General features: G+C 46.5%; 4 protein-coding genes across 4 annotated transcripts in view; 3 read left to right on the top strand and 1 right to left on the bottom strand.

The window, feature by feature from the left end:
- AK88_01649 (uncharacterized protein) overlaps positions 1-4498 on the top strand; it is a gene marked incomplete at both ends in the record, with an annotated part of 7299 nt that extends 2801 nt beyond the window's left edge. The window contains 21 exons of the mRNA XM_012479284.1: positions 97-174; positions 350-473; positions 594-664; positions 789-887; positions 1046-1118; positions 1235-1293; positions 1411-1499; positions 1661-1757; positions 1849-1889; positions 1995-2022; positions 2150-2196; positions 2300-2357; positions 2465-2521; positions 2647-2790; positions 2980-3057; positions 3203-3286; positions 3379-3690; positions 3803-3830; positions 3938-3996; positions 4100-4174; positions 4403-4498. Coding sequence (XP_012334707.1) covers positions 97-174; positions 350-473; positions 594-664; positions 789-887; positions 1046-1118; positions 1235-1293; positions 1411-1499; positions 1661-1757; positions 1849-1889; positions 1995-2022; positions 2150-2196; positions 2300-2357; positions 2465-2521; positions 2647-2790; positions 2980-3057; positions 3203-3286; positions 3379-3690; positions 3803-3830; positions 3938-3996; positions 4100-4174; positions 4403-4498 — 1797 coding nt within the window. The remainder of the gene's footprint in view (positions 1-96; positions 175-349; positions 474-593; positions 665-788; positions 888-1045; positions 1119-1234; positions 1294-1410; positions 1500-1660; positions 1758-1848; positions 1890-1994; positions 2023-2149; positions 2197-2299; positions 2358-2464; positions 2522-2646; positions 2791-2979; positions 3058-3202; positions 3287-3378; positions 3691-3802; positions 3831-3937; positions 3997-4099; positions 4175-4402) is intronic.
- A 1464-nt stretch (positions 4499-5962) lies between these two features.
- AK88_01650 (uncharacterized protein) lies at positions 5963-11517 on the top strand (the record flags this gene model as incomplete). The annotated part of the gene is made up of 2 exons (XM_012479285.1): positions 5963-6209; positions 6362-11517. The coding sequence occupies 2 exons, from the start codon at positions 5963-5965 to the stop codon at positions 11515-11517; spliced, it is 5403 nt and encodes a 1800-aa protein (XP_012334708.1).
- A 140-nt stretch (positions 11518-11657) lies between these two features.
- Positions 11658-12394, bottom strand: AK88_01651 (uncharacterized protein; the record flags this gene model as incomplete). Its single annotated transcript, XM_012479286.1, has 3 exons — positions 11658-11777; positions 12026-12118; positions 12314-12394. 3 exons carry the CDS (start codon positions 12392-12394, stop codon positions 11658-11660), a joined length of 294 nt encoding a protein of 97 aa, XP_012334709.1.
- Positions 12395-13073: 679 nt separating this feature from the next.
- Positions 13074-13670, top strand: AK88_01652 (uncharacterized protein; the record flags this gene model as incomplete). Its single annotated transcript, XM_012479287.1, has 1 exon — positions 13074-13670. The coding sequence occupies one exon, from the start codon at positions 13074-13076 to the stop codon at positions 13668-13670; it is 597 nt and encodes a 198-aa protein (XP_012334710.1).
- Positions 13671-13775: the final 105 nt, after the last annotated feature.

Consider the following 13775-nt stretch of genomic DNA (forward strand, 5'->3'; position numbering starts at 1 on the left):
AAAAAAAAAAAAAAAAAAAAAAAAAAAAAAAAAAAAAAAAGTGAGGACGTCTCACAAGAGGTTGCACATACCCGCCCCCCCCCACGATCTGCGCAGGAGGATGCAGCTGAGGTGTTGGACATAAAGGGGAAGAAGGCGAAGTATAGGAAACTCATGAATATCGGCATGAGAGTGGTACACAAAAAAGGGGCCCTCTAAAGAAGGTGTGAAGGGGGGGAGGGAGAACAGAGGAGGCAATTAGCTTCCCCTCCCCTCATCCCCCTTGCGCTCATCAAATGCACAAACACGGTGTGCCTATGGACGTGACTGTCGATGCACCCTCCACTTCACGCGCGAAAAATTGTCCCAGGCAGGGGAACGCAAATTCGAAGACGAAGGATCCAATGACGAGAAGGATTTCTACCTTCACATGTGGATACTCATAAAAAAAAGCTTAGATGTAAAAAAAGACGTGTTCATAGAAATGGGTTCAGGTTGGTTGTCATCAGTGGACAAGAAACACACGTGGGAGAAATTTTCCAAATGGTGAACTCTTTCTTTTACGACCAGCGAACGAACCTATTGGTTGGCACCCACACACACACACCCCACAGGCAGGGAATACGACGTAAACGACTGCCCATATAGGTCTATATTTTACCTGTGGAACGACAAGAACATTTACGTAAGGGGGAACCAAAGAGGAGTGCACCTACGCAGATGTGTCTGCATGGGCTCATGTGGAGTCGCGATCTCCCCGTGTTAACTGCTCCTCTTCGTAACTGCTTCCCCTCCACCTGACCGGTCAGGTAAATATTCGCAAAACGGAGCAAGTCGCCACGTTAGTTTCGGAGCTGCAAAACAAGGAGTATTTTGTTCCGGCCTTCTACGACCACATAAGGGCTAAGGTAGGGTGGTCGTTTCCCAAGGGGAGTCTGCCACCGGTGGAGTGTGCAACAACGCGTGTGTGCTAATACATATGGGTATACATACGCGTTTACTGAAATACATATCCCTGTGGCTACACCATGCACCTGCTGCCGTCCTCTTTCCTCCCACCTGGAAGGCCCTCACCCCCATCATCGATAATCGCCTGTACAAAATTAGGAAGGACAGGTTTCTTTTGAAGTACCCGCAAGGTACCCTCCCCTGTCTTTCCGTCTCTTCGTCCCTCGAATCGTTTGAATTCTCCCCCCTGGCGAAGTGGACTTAAGCTGCTTACGAGGAATATGCTTTTGTCTCCCCACCCCTGCAGGAAGCAACACGACCTTTTACAAGAACTGTAAGAGGGACCAGTACGGGGACTTTCTTCAGGTCCGTTTGTCTCGCCGTCACGGTGAAGCGATGCGTGTCTCCACACCAATACTGCTGCATGAGCATCTGTGTGGCTGTCTCTACGGTAGGATTTGTTTTTTCCCCCCTCCTTTGCAGCACGACGGACTGACAGAGATGCACACACACTTTGGAAATAAATTTTACACCAACGTTGAATCAGTCTGTTGCCTGTTCAAATATAGAAGGTGAGGAAAGGTGCTCATTGTGGATCCCTCCACAGGTTGCCACCGGCACCCCTACATCTTCATATCACTCCCCCCTTGGAGGACTCGCGTCACACGGAAAAACCCTAACCCCTCATGCAAACAGTTACACTGTGATATTTCCTCACACACCCCATGCACAGAGACGGGAAAAAAGCCAAGCTGTACTTTCCACAAAAATTTAAAACAGTTGAATATTACGATAGTTCTGGTCATCACTTTTTGAGGGCCCTCAGAGAAGTACGCCATGACAACAAAAGAGACAAATGGAAAGCCCTGCGAGAGGAACCTTCACGAGTGTCCCCCATTTTAACATCCCACCCCCCTGCAGAGCATAGGGTTCTACTCCCACTTCTCCTTCTACCCAAATAGGTAATCACACTGCACTGTGCGTACCGCGAAAAAGTCGCCAAACTGCACATCGACTGTGTCCCCACAAGGATCCCGCTCTCCCCCCCCCCTCTTGTGCCACCCCAGACCCGATGGACTGATCCACTACCTAGAGGTTAACAGGAGGAAGAATAAAAAGCAGATCGACCAAATATAAGTGGCCATCAACGGAGTAGCCAAAAAGGACAATGATGACCCCTGCCCCCACACACAAATCGCGCCGTCCTGCCTACTCACCACAGATAACAGACTCAAAACTTATGGAATATTTTTCCAACCGGAATGACCAGTATGTGTTGTTCAGTCTGCATCGTTTATGGGGCAAACTTCCCTGTGTTGGTCTGTACAATAAATTATTTTTTTTTTTGCACCCCTTCCTGCCTCCACCCCAGAGTGACATACCGATCGATGTGTCTTTCTCCGAGCGTCAAAACGAATTATAAGTTGCAGGTTCGTGTCGGTAGTTTCAGTTTTGGTGGTTGTTGAGAGAGGAATTGTTCTTTCCCACTTTCACATACCCTTCCGCTTACCATCCCGTTTACCCTCCCCCTTGGCAGATGTTCGACGGGAAGGAGTACTACGCGATAAAAATGACTGTGAAGTATAAGGATGAGGTTAAAGGAGTGCTTGAACGAGGGCGGATGCTACGCCCCTCTCGTGTGCACTATATCATGTGCGCCTTGTATGCGTGTCAACGTGGACGCTTCTACCTAACCCCATTCCTTGCCCACCCCTAAAGCGACGCCACAACGGAATCAAAAAGAAAATATTCCTCATCCCAGAGAACAAAATAATCCTCGTGTACTACAACAACTGCAACGAGATAAGTAACACCTTCGAGGTGTATGAAAAACACATTTGGTACAACCGTGACACGGAGGAGGTACACTTGCCATGCGACAAGGGGTCATTTTTTTTTTAAACGAAAGAAATGGACACACATATGTGTGGTGTACATAGGACGAGCGAACTCTTTCCTTCCGTCTGCCATGTTCCCCCCTCCACATGCATACACATACACACGCACATGCACACACGCACATACATACACGCACACACCGACATGCCTCAGAACGAAGAAATAGTGACGTACAAGAAGAATTATGTGTACAAGCATTTTGTAAATTATGGGAACCCTATTCAGAAGGAGGTAAGTGGGTTGACAGGGGGTGAAGCTTAGGGGAGGGAGATGTCGTTAAAAAGTTGCTCCGATATTGTGTGCAGAAATTTATGAAATACACACCTGAAAAAGTGAGCCCCATATAATTGTACCCGCGCTTCTGCTCCTCCCCCAGACCTTATATCTGCTGGAGGAGGAACGAAGCCTCTTTGAAGACATCGAGAGCACATACAAAGGAGTTATCTGTGCCATCAGGAAGGTAATTGCACAGCGCGTATTCCCCTCCGGTGTCCTCTTCAAAATGTTAGTTCTTCATGCTTCATCCACAGCTGGGGTACCCCCCCCTCACAGGAAAGAAGCCAAATGAAAGAAACAGAAGAGGAGTACCAATACAAGCCACAAAATATAACCAACAAAAATGAAATGATATACCACGACAATGAACAAATGGAACAGTTTAATAAAAGCATAATTGAAGATGAGATGAATGTGTTTAATTTTTACAATAGCTATCCGTGGGATCAGCACACGGAGGTGTCCATGAACAATTCGTTCTTCTTGTCCAAGGGGAAGATACTTAACATTGAATGCGCGTGTGACGAAATAGCTTACGTCTCCTCGGAGAAGGGGCAGGAATTGGCGCACTCTGCATTGCGCCGAGTGGTAAAATAAGAAAAGAAAGGCAGCACACCTGCGAGCGGCATGTCGCACTAGGCGAACGAGGAGTAAGCCCCGTGCGACACCATCGCTCTACTCCCTTCCCCCCACCCTCCAGGCAGATAAGGCACTCCCCACCCACACAGGTTACCCCCTTCGGGCATAAAGGAGCCACCACAGCACAACAAAAAAAATGTCCCCCATAGGATATATCATCTTTACATATATCGTTCCTTGTTTGCTCATTTTTCAGAAGACCCAGCTGAGCGAAAATTTAAACTCGCGAAGCCTTCAGAGGGGGAAAACGGTCAAGTAAGTAATCCCGCGTGTCCGAAAAACACTTCTCATTTGTCTCCCGTGCTAAAACTTATTCATGTGGACTCTCTCCCCTAATGCGCGTGTGCAAATTGCGCAGAATCGGGGAAGCATGAAGTTATCCATTTTGGAAGACAGGTTGTCCAAGTACAAACAGGAGCTGTCCGATATGAAGGTAGCCAAACCACAGTTGTTCCGCATCCACCCAACTTGAGAAATATTTTCGCCAAGCACAGAGAGAGAAACAAAACACACTTACGAATTAACCATCACAGGGGCACCCCGTCACCCCCAAAAGCGTGTGTGTGTGTACAGCATGAAATGGACAAATTACATATGTACGGTTTTTTCTTTTTTGGTGGGGGGGATGTGTAACACACCTCTCCATATGCTCTTTTGGCAGGACATGAATGACCCGTCCAAAGTGGAAGATGTGGAAAGGATAAGGAAAAATATTAAGTTCACTGAAGATAGAATTTATCATTGCCGAAAAAATTAGCACTTTGTTTCTCCCTCCATTTTTATGTGTTCTCCTTTTGTTGGGGAAGTGGGCCGCCTTTTTTCCCTTTGGATAGCTATTTTTTTTTTTTTTTTTTTTTTTTTTTATGAACGGTCAGGCAAATTAGCAGCAAAAATAGCTATTTTTATCCCCTTTTTACCTGGACCGTTCATAAAAAAAGCAGCATATGTAGCACATTTTTTTTTTTTTTTTTTTCATGGTACACAAATTGGTAACACGGTGTGCAATGGTAACCGCGCAAACATATGTACAAATCTGTGTGGAAAAAAGTGGCACATTTGGTGAAGCAAAAACACAGCAGCAGGGTTGGCCATACATACGTATGTGTAAATGTCTAAGTGAATATATTTTTTTTTTCCGCCCTGGGGTGTTCCGCTTTTCTGAATTTACAAACGAGGATCGACATTGCAACGTTGCTAAGTTTGTAGTTCTGCGTAGTATGTTTTTTTTTTTGTCTTTTTTTTTGTCTTTTTTTTGCATTTTTTTTTTTCCTTCCTGCTGGGGTGTTCCACTTTGCTGATGTTACCCCCTGAACGGAAGTCCAATTGACTGCCGCCAAACAGAAAATCACAAAGCATGCCAAATTATCGTGTCACACCAGATATGCACAAGGGGGAAATTGGGAAAACACACAAAGGAAGAAAAAGACTCCAACTTAGCGTTAACGTGAGCAGCTAAGAATAATTCTGCATTTTTTTTTTTTTTTTTTCTCGTTGACTGTCCACATGGGTGTATTCTTGAAAACCCCCAGTTTGTGCTAATGCAGTCGAAGGCATATTGCGCACAATCCACTACTATACTTACTGCTCCCGTTTATCACTAACGGAGAAGCAAAAAAAAAAAAAAAAAGGATCAACTCGCACGAACGAGGTGTGATATAAAAAGGGGGAGAGAGACATTCATCATAGTATTTACAAAGTTACGCAAAATAGGCCTTAGGATCAGAGAGCGATGTGTTCAGCTCGAGGGAGGTGACGAAGTGTCCTCATTTGTCCATCCCGTTGGTACTTACAAGTAGAAGCATTTTTCGCTTATTCTAACATCTGGTGGGGCAGAGGATCTTGTCCCATTTGTCGAACACTCCAAGGGAGAAACAATCGAACGGGTGAGCGATCCAAAGGTTGTTGTCCCCATTTTGTCTCGCAGAAACGATATCGTCGCGTGAACCGTTGAGTGGTTAGACTTAGCGTGCCCATAACGATTTATATTTTATGCGTGGCGAAGACAAGCACAGGAACGGGACACAAACGGTGGACAGAGGCGCAGACAGAACAGCACACAAGAACGTATGCGTACACATATTACATATGTACCTGTCCGAAGAGGCACTTTCGAACTGCTTACCATTTTGGGAAGACTTTCCACCTCTGGGGGATTCACATCAATGCAAAATCCCCCCCTCTTGAGGTGGAGAAAAAAAAAAAAAAAAAATCTGACTTTAAGATGGCGTCTCCTCTACATATTAAGAGCAATGAAACGTTTTACTATTCGAACATATCCAATGTGGGGGAGGAGATGGGGAAGGGATCGACGAACAGTGCAGGTGCCTCGAAACGAGAGGGATCTTATGAAAGAAAGGATAGTGGGAAGGTGCACTCGGACAAATATGTGTGGTGCTTCTACAACAACATGTATAAGAAGATGGAGGTGTGCGGATTCAGCGAGTCGGGAAAGTCTTACACCCTTAAGAGTTAGATAAAAAAGATTAGAGCGCCGTCGCAGTTACATGTTAATTTGTTGGCGCTACTATAAAATAAGTATACGAATGGGGGAGGAGTAGCTTTCCCCGCATTCGACCTTCCAATTCATTTGACACATATTTTGCGCGCGCCTGCCTTGTAGGAAAAGGAGAGACCCTGGAGAATGTCCCCAAAGAGAATGTCACCCCGTGCCTGAAGGAGCACATTCATCTGGACAGCGAAAACAACGTCGACATTATACAACTGAATGAGCCCAACGTGATAGAAAATTTAAAAAACCGATATGCGAAAAATAAGATATACACATTTCATGTGTCCCTCCTCTTGGCCATCAACCCGTACAAGCAAATCAAGGGGCTCTACGGAATGAAGAGTATGAACCGATACTTGAACAAGTTTGGGATGGGGTGCTTGGGAAGAGGCAGGGGCAACAACCTCAGTGATAAGCATAGCGGCGGGGGTGGTAGGACTGATGAGTGCTTCGAAGACAGGAGCGCCTCTTCGCACGACGAGGGAAATTCCGCAAACCAAGCGCACATCTACGACATCGGCAACATGGCCTACAAGAATATGGTGCTGAAGAAGAAGAGACAAACCATCGTCGTGTCGGGGCATAGCGGAAGTGGGAAAACGGAAAATTGTAAAATTCTCTTCAAGTATTTCCATTACATTTTCTTCCACAAGAATGGAGGGGGTGGGGTGGGAGAGGACGAAGCGGAAAAAGATGCAACACTGCTCCGTCACACATATTCCCGTGGATGCCCTTCAGAAGACCTTCACCCGGATGATGTGAGCGGAGATGCAAACCGCCAACGGCTAGACAAACTAATATACATTAACAGCATCATCGAGGCCATGAGTAACGCCAAGACGATCAAGAACAATAATAGCAGCAGGTGCGGACGGATCAACGATTTGGTGTTTGAGGAAAGGAAGAAGACAGATGAAACCATTTTTAATTATTGCTTCTCCAACATTAAGATTTTAATCCTCCTGCTGGAACTCAATCGGTGCATTAGTCACAACAAGGGGGAAAGGAATTTTCACATTTTTTACCAAGTCATTAGGGGGTTGACAGATGCGCAGTTGAGTGAGAGGGGACTGGTGAGAGATGTTCATCGGTATAGGCTTCTCACGTGTGGTAGCCAGGGGGGGGACAGTGGTACAGGTGAATCTGCCCTTGAGGAAGAGCAGAAAGATGAAAAAAATTTTCAACACTTGATGGAAGGCCTGAGGTATATACAGTACGATGAGGGGAGGATAAATGAGCTTGTGGATGTCATCGCTGGGGTTATTCACTTGGGGGAGATTGATACGGGTGTGGAAGGAGAAGGTGATTCACTGCACAATGAGGAGCGCGATGAGTCGAGTAGTCACAGCTACAAAAATGCATGTGCCTGTTTGCGCTTGCCCATTGCTGATCTACAAAGCATGATAAAGTTTAAATGTATTCACGTCTCGGGGGAAAGGATCAGGACCCGTCGGAGTAGAGACAATTCAATGTACACTCTGCATAGCTTGATAAAGGTGATATACAAAAATGTATTTAACAAAGTCGTGAGCGACATAAATAGGATTCATTTGTCTTCGAAAGAGATAGAAGAGATTATGAATGAGTCTGTGTATGCGAAGAATAATCATATCATTTCCATTTTGGACCTATACGGGTTTGAGGATCTAGCTTCCAACGACTTTGAGCAGCTGTGTATCAATCTGGCCAATGAAAAATTAAACAATTATTACATTATGAATGAAGTAGAAAAAGAAAAGCAAATTTATAAGGAGGAAAATATCCTGTGGACTGAAATTTCTATTCCTAATTATAAAGACACAATCCTTTTGGTTGAAAAATTATTTTCTAATCTAGATGATATCACGAAGCTGAATAGCTCTGGGCAGAAGAAAGGGGATGAAAATTTCTTTTCTTATCTTTTAAATAATGAGAAGAGTTACCTGGAGAAGGGTACATACGGCTTTGTTAGCAGCAAGGACGGGTCCCTCACAGGTAGAAGGCACGGTGTGAAGAGGAACGTGTTCTTTGTGAGGCACTACGCGGGGTGTGTGGCTTACACGGTGAACGATTGGATAAAGAAGAACAGCGACCGGGTTGAGGTGGAGATACAGGAGTTGATTGCCCAGTCGGGCAACTGGTTCCTTGGCGGGGGGGCATCGACGAGTACACGCGGTGAAGAGGAACCAGGCGCAGCCCCCGGTCACGGAGAAGGAAATCTGAGCAAATTACAAAATGGGCATGGCCAAACAGCCCAGCGAAGAGTAGGTAATGTACCAAGTGACGCGAACTGTTTCTTGGCCTCTGCAAAGCGGGGGGGAGGCGGAGGAGGAGGAGGACTAGTAGCAGTACCCACCACAGACAGCAGTCACACCATCTGCAACAAAAATGTCCTGAGTGTAAGTAAAAAGTATATAAAGGAGTTAGATAAATTATTCTCCAATATGGAGAATACGGATCTACATTACATTAGGTGTATATTACCAAACGAACAAATGAAGAGAGATACCTTCAAGAGGAGATTGATTTACACTCAGTTGAAACAGTGTGGAGCGATTGAAATGGTAAAGGTTGTGAATAGAGGCTTGTCTCACAAGGTGCTGAAGGGAGAATTGCTAAACAGATGCGTGAGGGACATTCCGAACAACATGAAACATTGTAGAGATGATGATGTTGTTTATTATTTCATGAGATTGTTTGGAGAAAAAAATACCTTCAAATTAGGAACCCATTATATTTTTATGGGTTCAAGTATGTATACAGATGTGCATGGGTATTTGTATGGTGGTGACTTTGATCAGATCAGCAGTCTTCTTCCCCTGATGGAGGAAAGAAAAGAAAAAATCTTCAAAGAAATACGAGAAATGCGATTTAGGAGGTCCGTGTTGGTGGTACAAATATACAACTGGATGAACACGTACTACAGGACCTACTTGAATAAAAAAAAAAGGATGAAGGAAATGGCGTGCGATTATATGTATAAAATTTACTTAATATTCAAAACGGTGATGAGTGTGAAGAGGACCCTGGGGTACAACGTGCGTCGACTGCAGAGGGTGTTGGCGCGCAAGGCGTACGGGGGGTTCTTCAAGCAGGTGCGGGCGGTCAAGAGGCGTACCTCCTTCGGCAGAGCAGTCCGTTCAAAGGTTGGTGCAGGGGGAGGTCAAGCAGCAGTCACTACGGCAGTCACTACGGAAGTCACTAAAGAAGGCAATGAGGAAGGAAATGAGAAAGGCTTCGCGCCGACCTTGTCCTCCCCCCCTTGCCAAGACGCACGTACCAACTGCCTCCACCACGTGGCACCAGAAATATTTGTGGCCACCCCGGACAATTACCATCACGTGTATAACAACATCGACTGGGTCGTGGTGTTCCGAGAGAAGCAGCTGCACCTGTACATCATCTCTTACTCCTTTGAGCGGATGAGCAAAAAGTATCTCCCCGATTATGACTCCGTCACAGTGAAGAAGGTTCCTTGGGGAGGGGAAACCCCCCTTACACAGTTCGAGAACGACAGCCACATGCCTCCTCCCCCAATCCATTGCAGCAGCCAGCACCCTGTGTACAAAAACATATTCCTAGCGGTGGGCGCCGATTTATCAGTGCGTATCTTTACCTACCCGACATTGGACTCCATTAAGAGCTTCTTAAAAAAGAAGATCGAGTTAATGAAGAAGGGCAGCGAGGATGTGCCCAGCACGTACCTGCCACAGTTGCATCGGAGTAGGAAATTTGGAGGGCCATCATCAATGGGAGCAGCAACTAGGAAAGGAACTGAACGAGGTGAACTCTTCAGCGAAGAAAATCTTAAGATGTTCATGCATATGTACAAAAATGTGTATGTGTTGAGTTGTCTCGGGAAGGCACCAGGGGGGGGCGAAGTGATGGAGGAGGGAGGACAATGCAGGGGAAAGACGAGAAAAAGGAAAGAAGAGTATACGTTGTTGAAGAGAATAAATAAAGAAGAATATCTGGAGAGGGAGATGTACACAAACCCTTCATTTAAAATGCTAAAGATTACTTTCCTCCCCACGAGCCTTAGCCAGTTCATGTGTTTGTCCTATGTACACGTAAGAAAGGATCATTACTTATTGGTGACCTTCGTAAATTATTTCTCGAAGCCAATTTATAATTACACAACGAGAATTAACATCAGTAACGTTATCAACAATGAGCAGTTTTGGAATTTCTTTTTAAATTTTTGTGGCGAGTCTGTTCTTACTGGTTCAATAGAAGCGGTGAGGAGATTCCCCGGGGGAAGGAAAGAGGGGGGGGAGGAAGTTTCCCCAGGGGAACAACATGAAGAGAGAAAAAAAAAAGACGTGGAAAACTACCTCAGCACAATAAAAATGTCTGTAATTAACAATACCCATGTAATTATTCACGGAGCTTGTCTTTTGAGTCTAGTACAAGTACAGCGTTACGATATACCTTGTGCAGAGGTGTGTGCACGGGAGTATGAGTACAAATATTTGAAAGTGGTGTTCAACCTGATATGCTTTGAAGTCTTTAGCCACGTGTGTGACGAGCACCTGGGGAAATTGTCGCACGATCTGAAGCACGGCTTGGTTGTTGATGAGTTGTTTGGGTCGGGCGGGGAGCGAAACAATAGTTGGCAGCAGAAGAATACTCGGATTTGCCTGAACGGGTCAGGCGATTCTCATACGTGTGCACAGTTGGGAGGACCGAGTGACCAAGTGGGGAACGACCTCCACGAAGCAGAATCGCGTCTATCGCGTGAATCACGTGAAGCGCCTCGCCAGTGCGCCTTCTACATATTTTCCCCACGGGGGGAAATATATGTCTTGACGAATGGCGGGCATGAGGGGGGATCCTCCACTGGGGGGGAGCTCTTTCGCCACGGCCCCTGGGCAATTAGGAAATTCTCATACAGGCAGTCATTAAAGAGGGAGGAAGGGAAGACCCAGGAAGGGGCAAATGAAGAGGATGAAGATGTCCTTCCGTACAGCTACTACGGAATCTTTAACATGAATCTGAGCTACTTTTACAAGCAGGAGTACTACAAAAGTTTCGTCACGTTGAATCCTTCTGTCCAGGCGACGATTAGAAAATATGTCTCTCGGGAGAAGGCGTCAGTCATGGGGGTCAGCAGGTGCATTAGCACATCTTTGTTTCCCGATGTGTGCGTTTTGCGTGAGTGGAACAAGTGTAGGCGCGTCGGGGGTATGAAGCGGGACTGCCTTTACTACAGCTTAAGGAATGATGGGGAGGTCATGACCCTGTGCCACGGGGAGGGGCAACCAGAGCCCCTGCCTGACTCCAAGTAAGATACGCCACGAGTGTTGGGCAAGGTCCCTCTCTGCCCGCGAACATAACGAAAAAAAAAATATATATATACCTGTATGCATCTGTACATGTTTTTTTATGTGTGTATGAATCAACCCACCTAGTTCTATATATGCACCGTTTACCAATTGACACATGTCATCCTCCTGCCGTCCCCTACCACCTTTACACCCGCAGGAACGACTCGACATACAGCACGCGTGCTTGCAGTCCTCTGGGCCAGCTGGATACCCTGTTGCTTCTGGTGGGGAGAAAAAAAAAAAAAAAAAAAAAAAAAAAAAAGCTAGCCACTTCACCAACTGTAGGGCACAGAAATGCACACTTGGGCCGCACCGGGGGTGACACAGAAAATTGTCTGGACTGTCCCTATGTGTGTGGCATGCGTTCGCCACTTTGTGTAATTGCTTCCCTACTGGTGGGTGGCACACATAATCGAGTTGGTGCAGGTCTTCCCGACTTGCAGCTAGCTGTTGGCATATTTTGGCTTACCTTGGCCAGGTAAACTATTGGCAGCGTGAACAGAAAGACGGAAAACAGGTTAAAGGAGAAGAAGATCTTCCGGTCGTTTTCGGCCATGTTGAACTGGGGGTGGGGGAAAGCGAGACAGGGGTGTACTCTCATGCACATATATACGCGAACATTTTCATGCATATCTGCAGACGAATATGTTCACGTGCTGAGGCTCGTGCGGGCCAACCGTTTTTTGCAGGCCCCTCTTGGGGAAGTTTAGCAACGCGGTCACGGCGCGCCTCGCCGCTCGCCCTTCGTGTAACTCACTCGTCTCATGTTCCTGTTCACGGTCAGCGGGGAGGGGACCCGGACGTACTTGAGCGTGGAGAAGAACGCGGCCTTCTTCATTTTGGCGCACGTAGGGGGGGAGAGAGAAGTCGAGTATGAGATTTGCTATGCCCTTTTTGCTCTTCTGCGCAGCGTGTTACCTTGCGGTTTTACCTAACAGTTTTACTTTGTGCTTTTCCGTCAAATGACACATTTTTGCTGACCCATTCTCTACTTGTTCGCTTTATCGTTCACGTTCTCGTTCGCGTTCACGTTGGCAAAGGGTTGATTTATCTCCGTCCATGCAGTTGCTCCTCGCGTATATACACCTGCAACGGGTAGAAGCGAATTGACAATTTGGTCGTTTCCTCCTCTGTGCCGTTTGTTATACTCTCGTAAGTGGGCATAAAAAAAAAAAAAAAAAAAAAAAAGATAAGCAAAACGATTAGCTGACTGGCTGTGACGCCGACTGTGTAAAGTGTAGCAGAATGTACACATTGTAAAAAGGACCCCGCGGAAAAAGGAAAACCCGATGGGGTGATCTCTCTCCTGTGGTAATGCAAACATGTTGCTGCTTGTATGCTCCTTGCTTCGTTAGTACGTCCTGGCTAATGCCTCAAGCTGGTGCAACATGCCACAGGACTTAAACACCCCACACAACCCGGGTCACAAAACAAAACACACTGGCTCGCTCAACGGAACTGCGTAGAATGGAGGACATATCAGGACTTCCACTCCTTTGTTGACCCTCTTAAGAAAAATGAAGAGGATGTACATTGGCTTAGCTCTACTCTATTGTAGTGTACTGGATCTACTGCATGCGCTCTTCAAGAAAAGTGGTGGGGTGATAAAGAAGAACCCTCTGCATGACAAAGGGCTTGGTTACATCTCCTCTCTAGAGAAGCAGAACACTGCGAACAGCATCCACATGAAACATATAACGCTCATAAAGAGGAAGAAAAAAAAGTTCATTCTTGCTAAAAAAAAAAGAGACACCAACATGTTAATTACGGTGCGCGCTTCCCAGCAGGAGGGCGCGGACGGCCTCAGGATGAGTCCCCCCCTGTACATGCTCGGTCAGGATACCCTGGACCCCTCAGATGGGGGCAGCGGCCAATCGGGTGCAAGAAGCAGCCAATCGGGTGGAAGTGGCGCAGATGGAGGGGGCGAAGAGGACGCCCCGAGCAGAGGCCAACCCCACGTGCAGCTGCAGCCCCCCAGTGAGGAAGCCCTGTCCCCCAGTTCCCCTGGGCACGACGACGGGGATGACGTGGAAGATGACCAAGACGAGAGGAGGAAGAAGAAAAGGAAAAAAAAAAAAAAAAGAGTCAAGGGGGGAGAACAGCAACTCAGTTGAGGAGAGGGAAGAGAAGGAAAGCAACCCCGATGGAAACAAAGACATGCTCAACGTCGACACTCCAGAGTACGAAGCGCACCTGTCCAAACTAGCCAACTCCTATTT

Source organism: Plasmodium fragile (assembly GCF_000956335.1).
Source record: "Plasmodium fragile strain nilgiri unplaced genomic scaffold supercont1.14, whole genome shotgun sequence".
NCBI classification, from domain to species: Eukaryota; Apicomplexa; class Aconoidasida; order Haemosporida; family Plasmodiidae; genus Plasmodium; species Plasmodium fragile.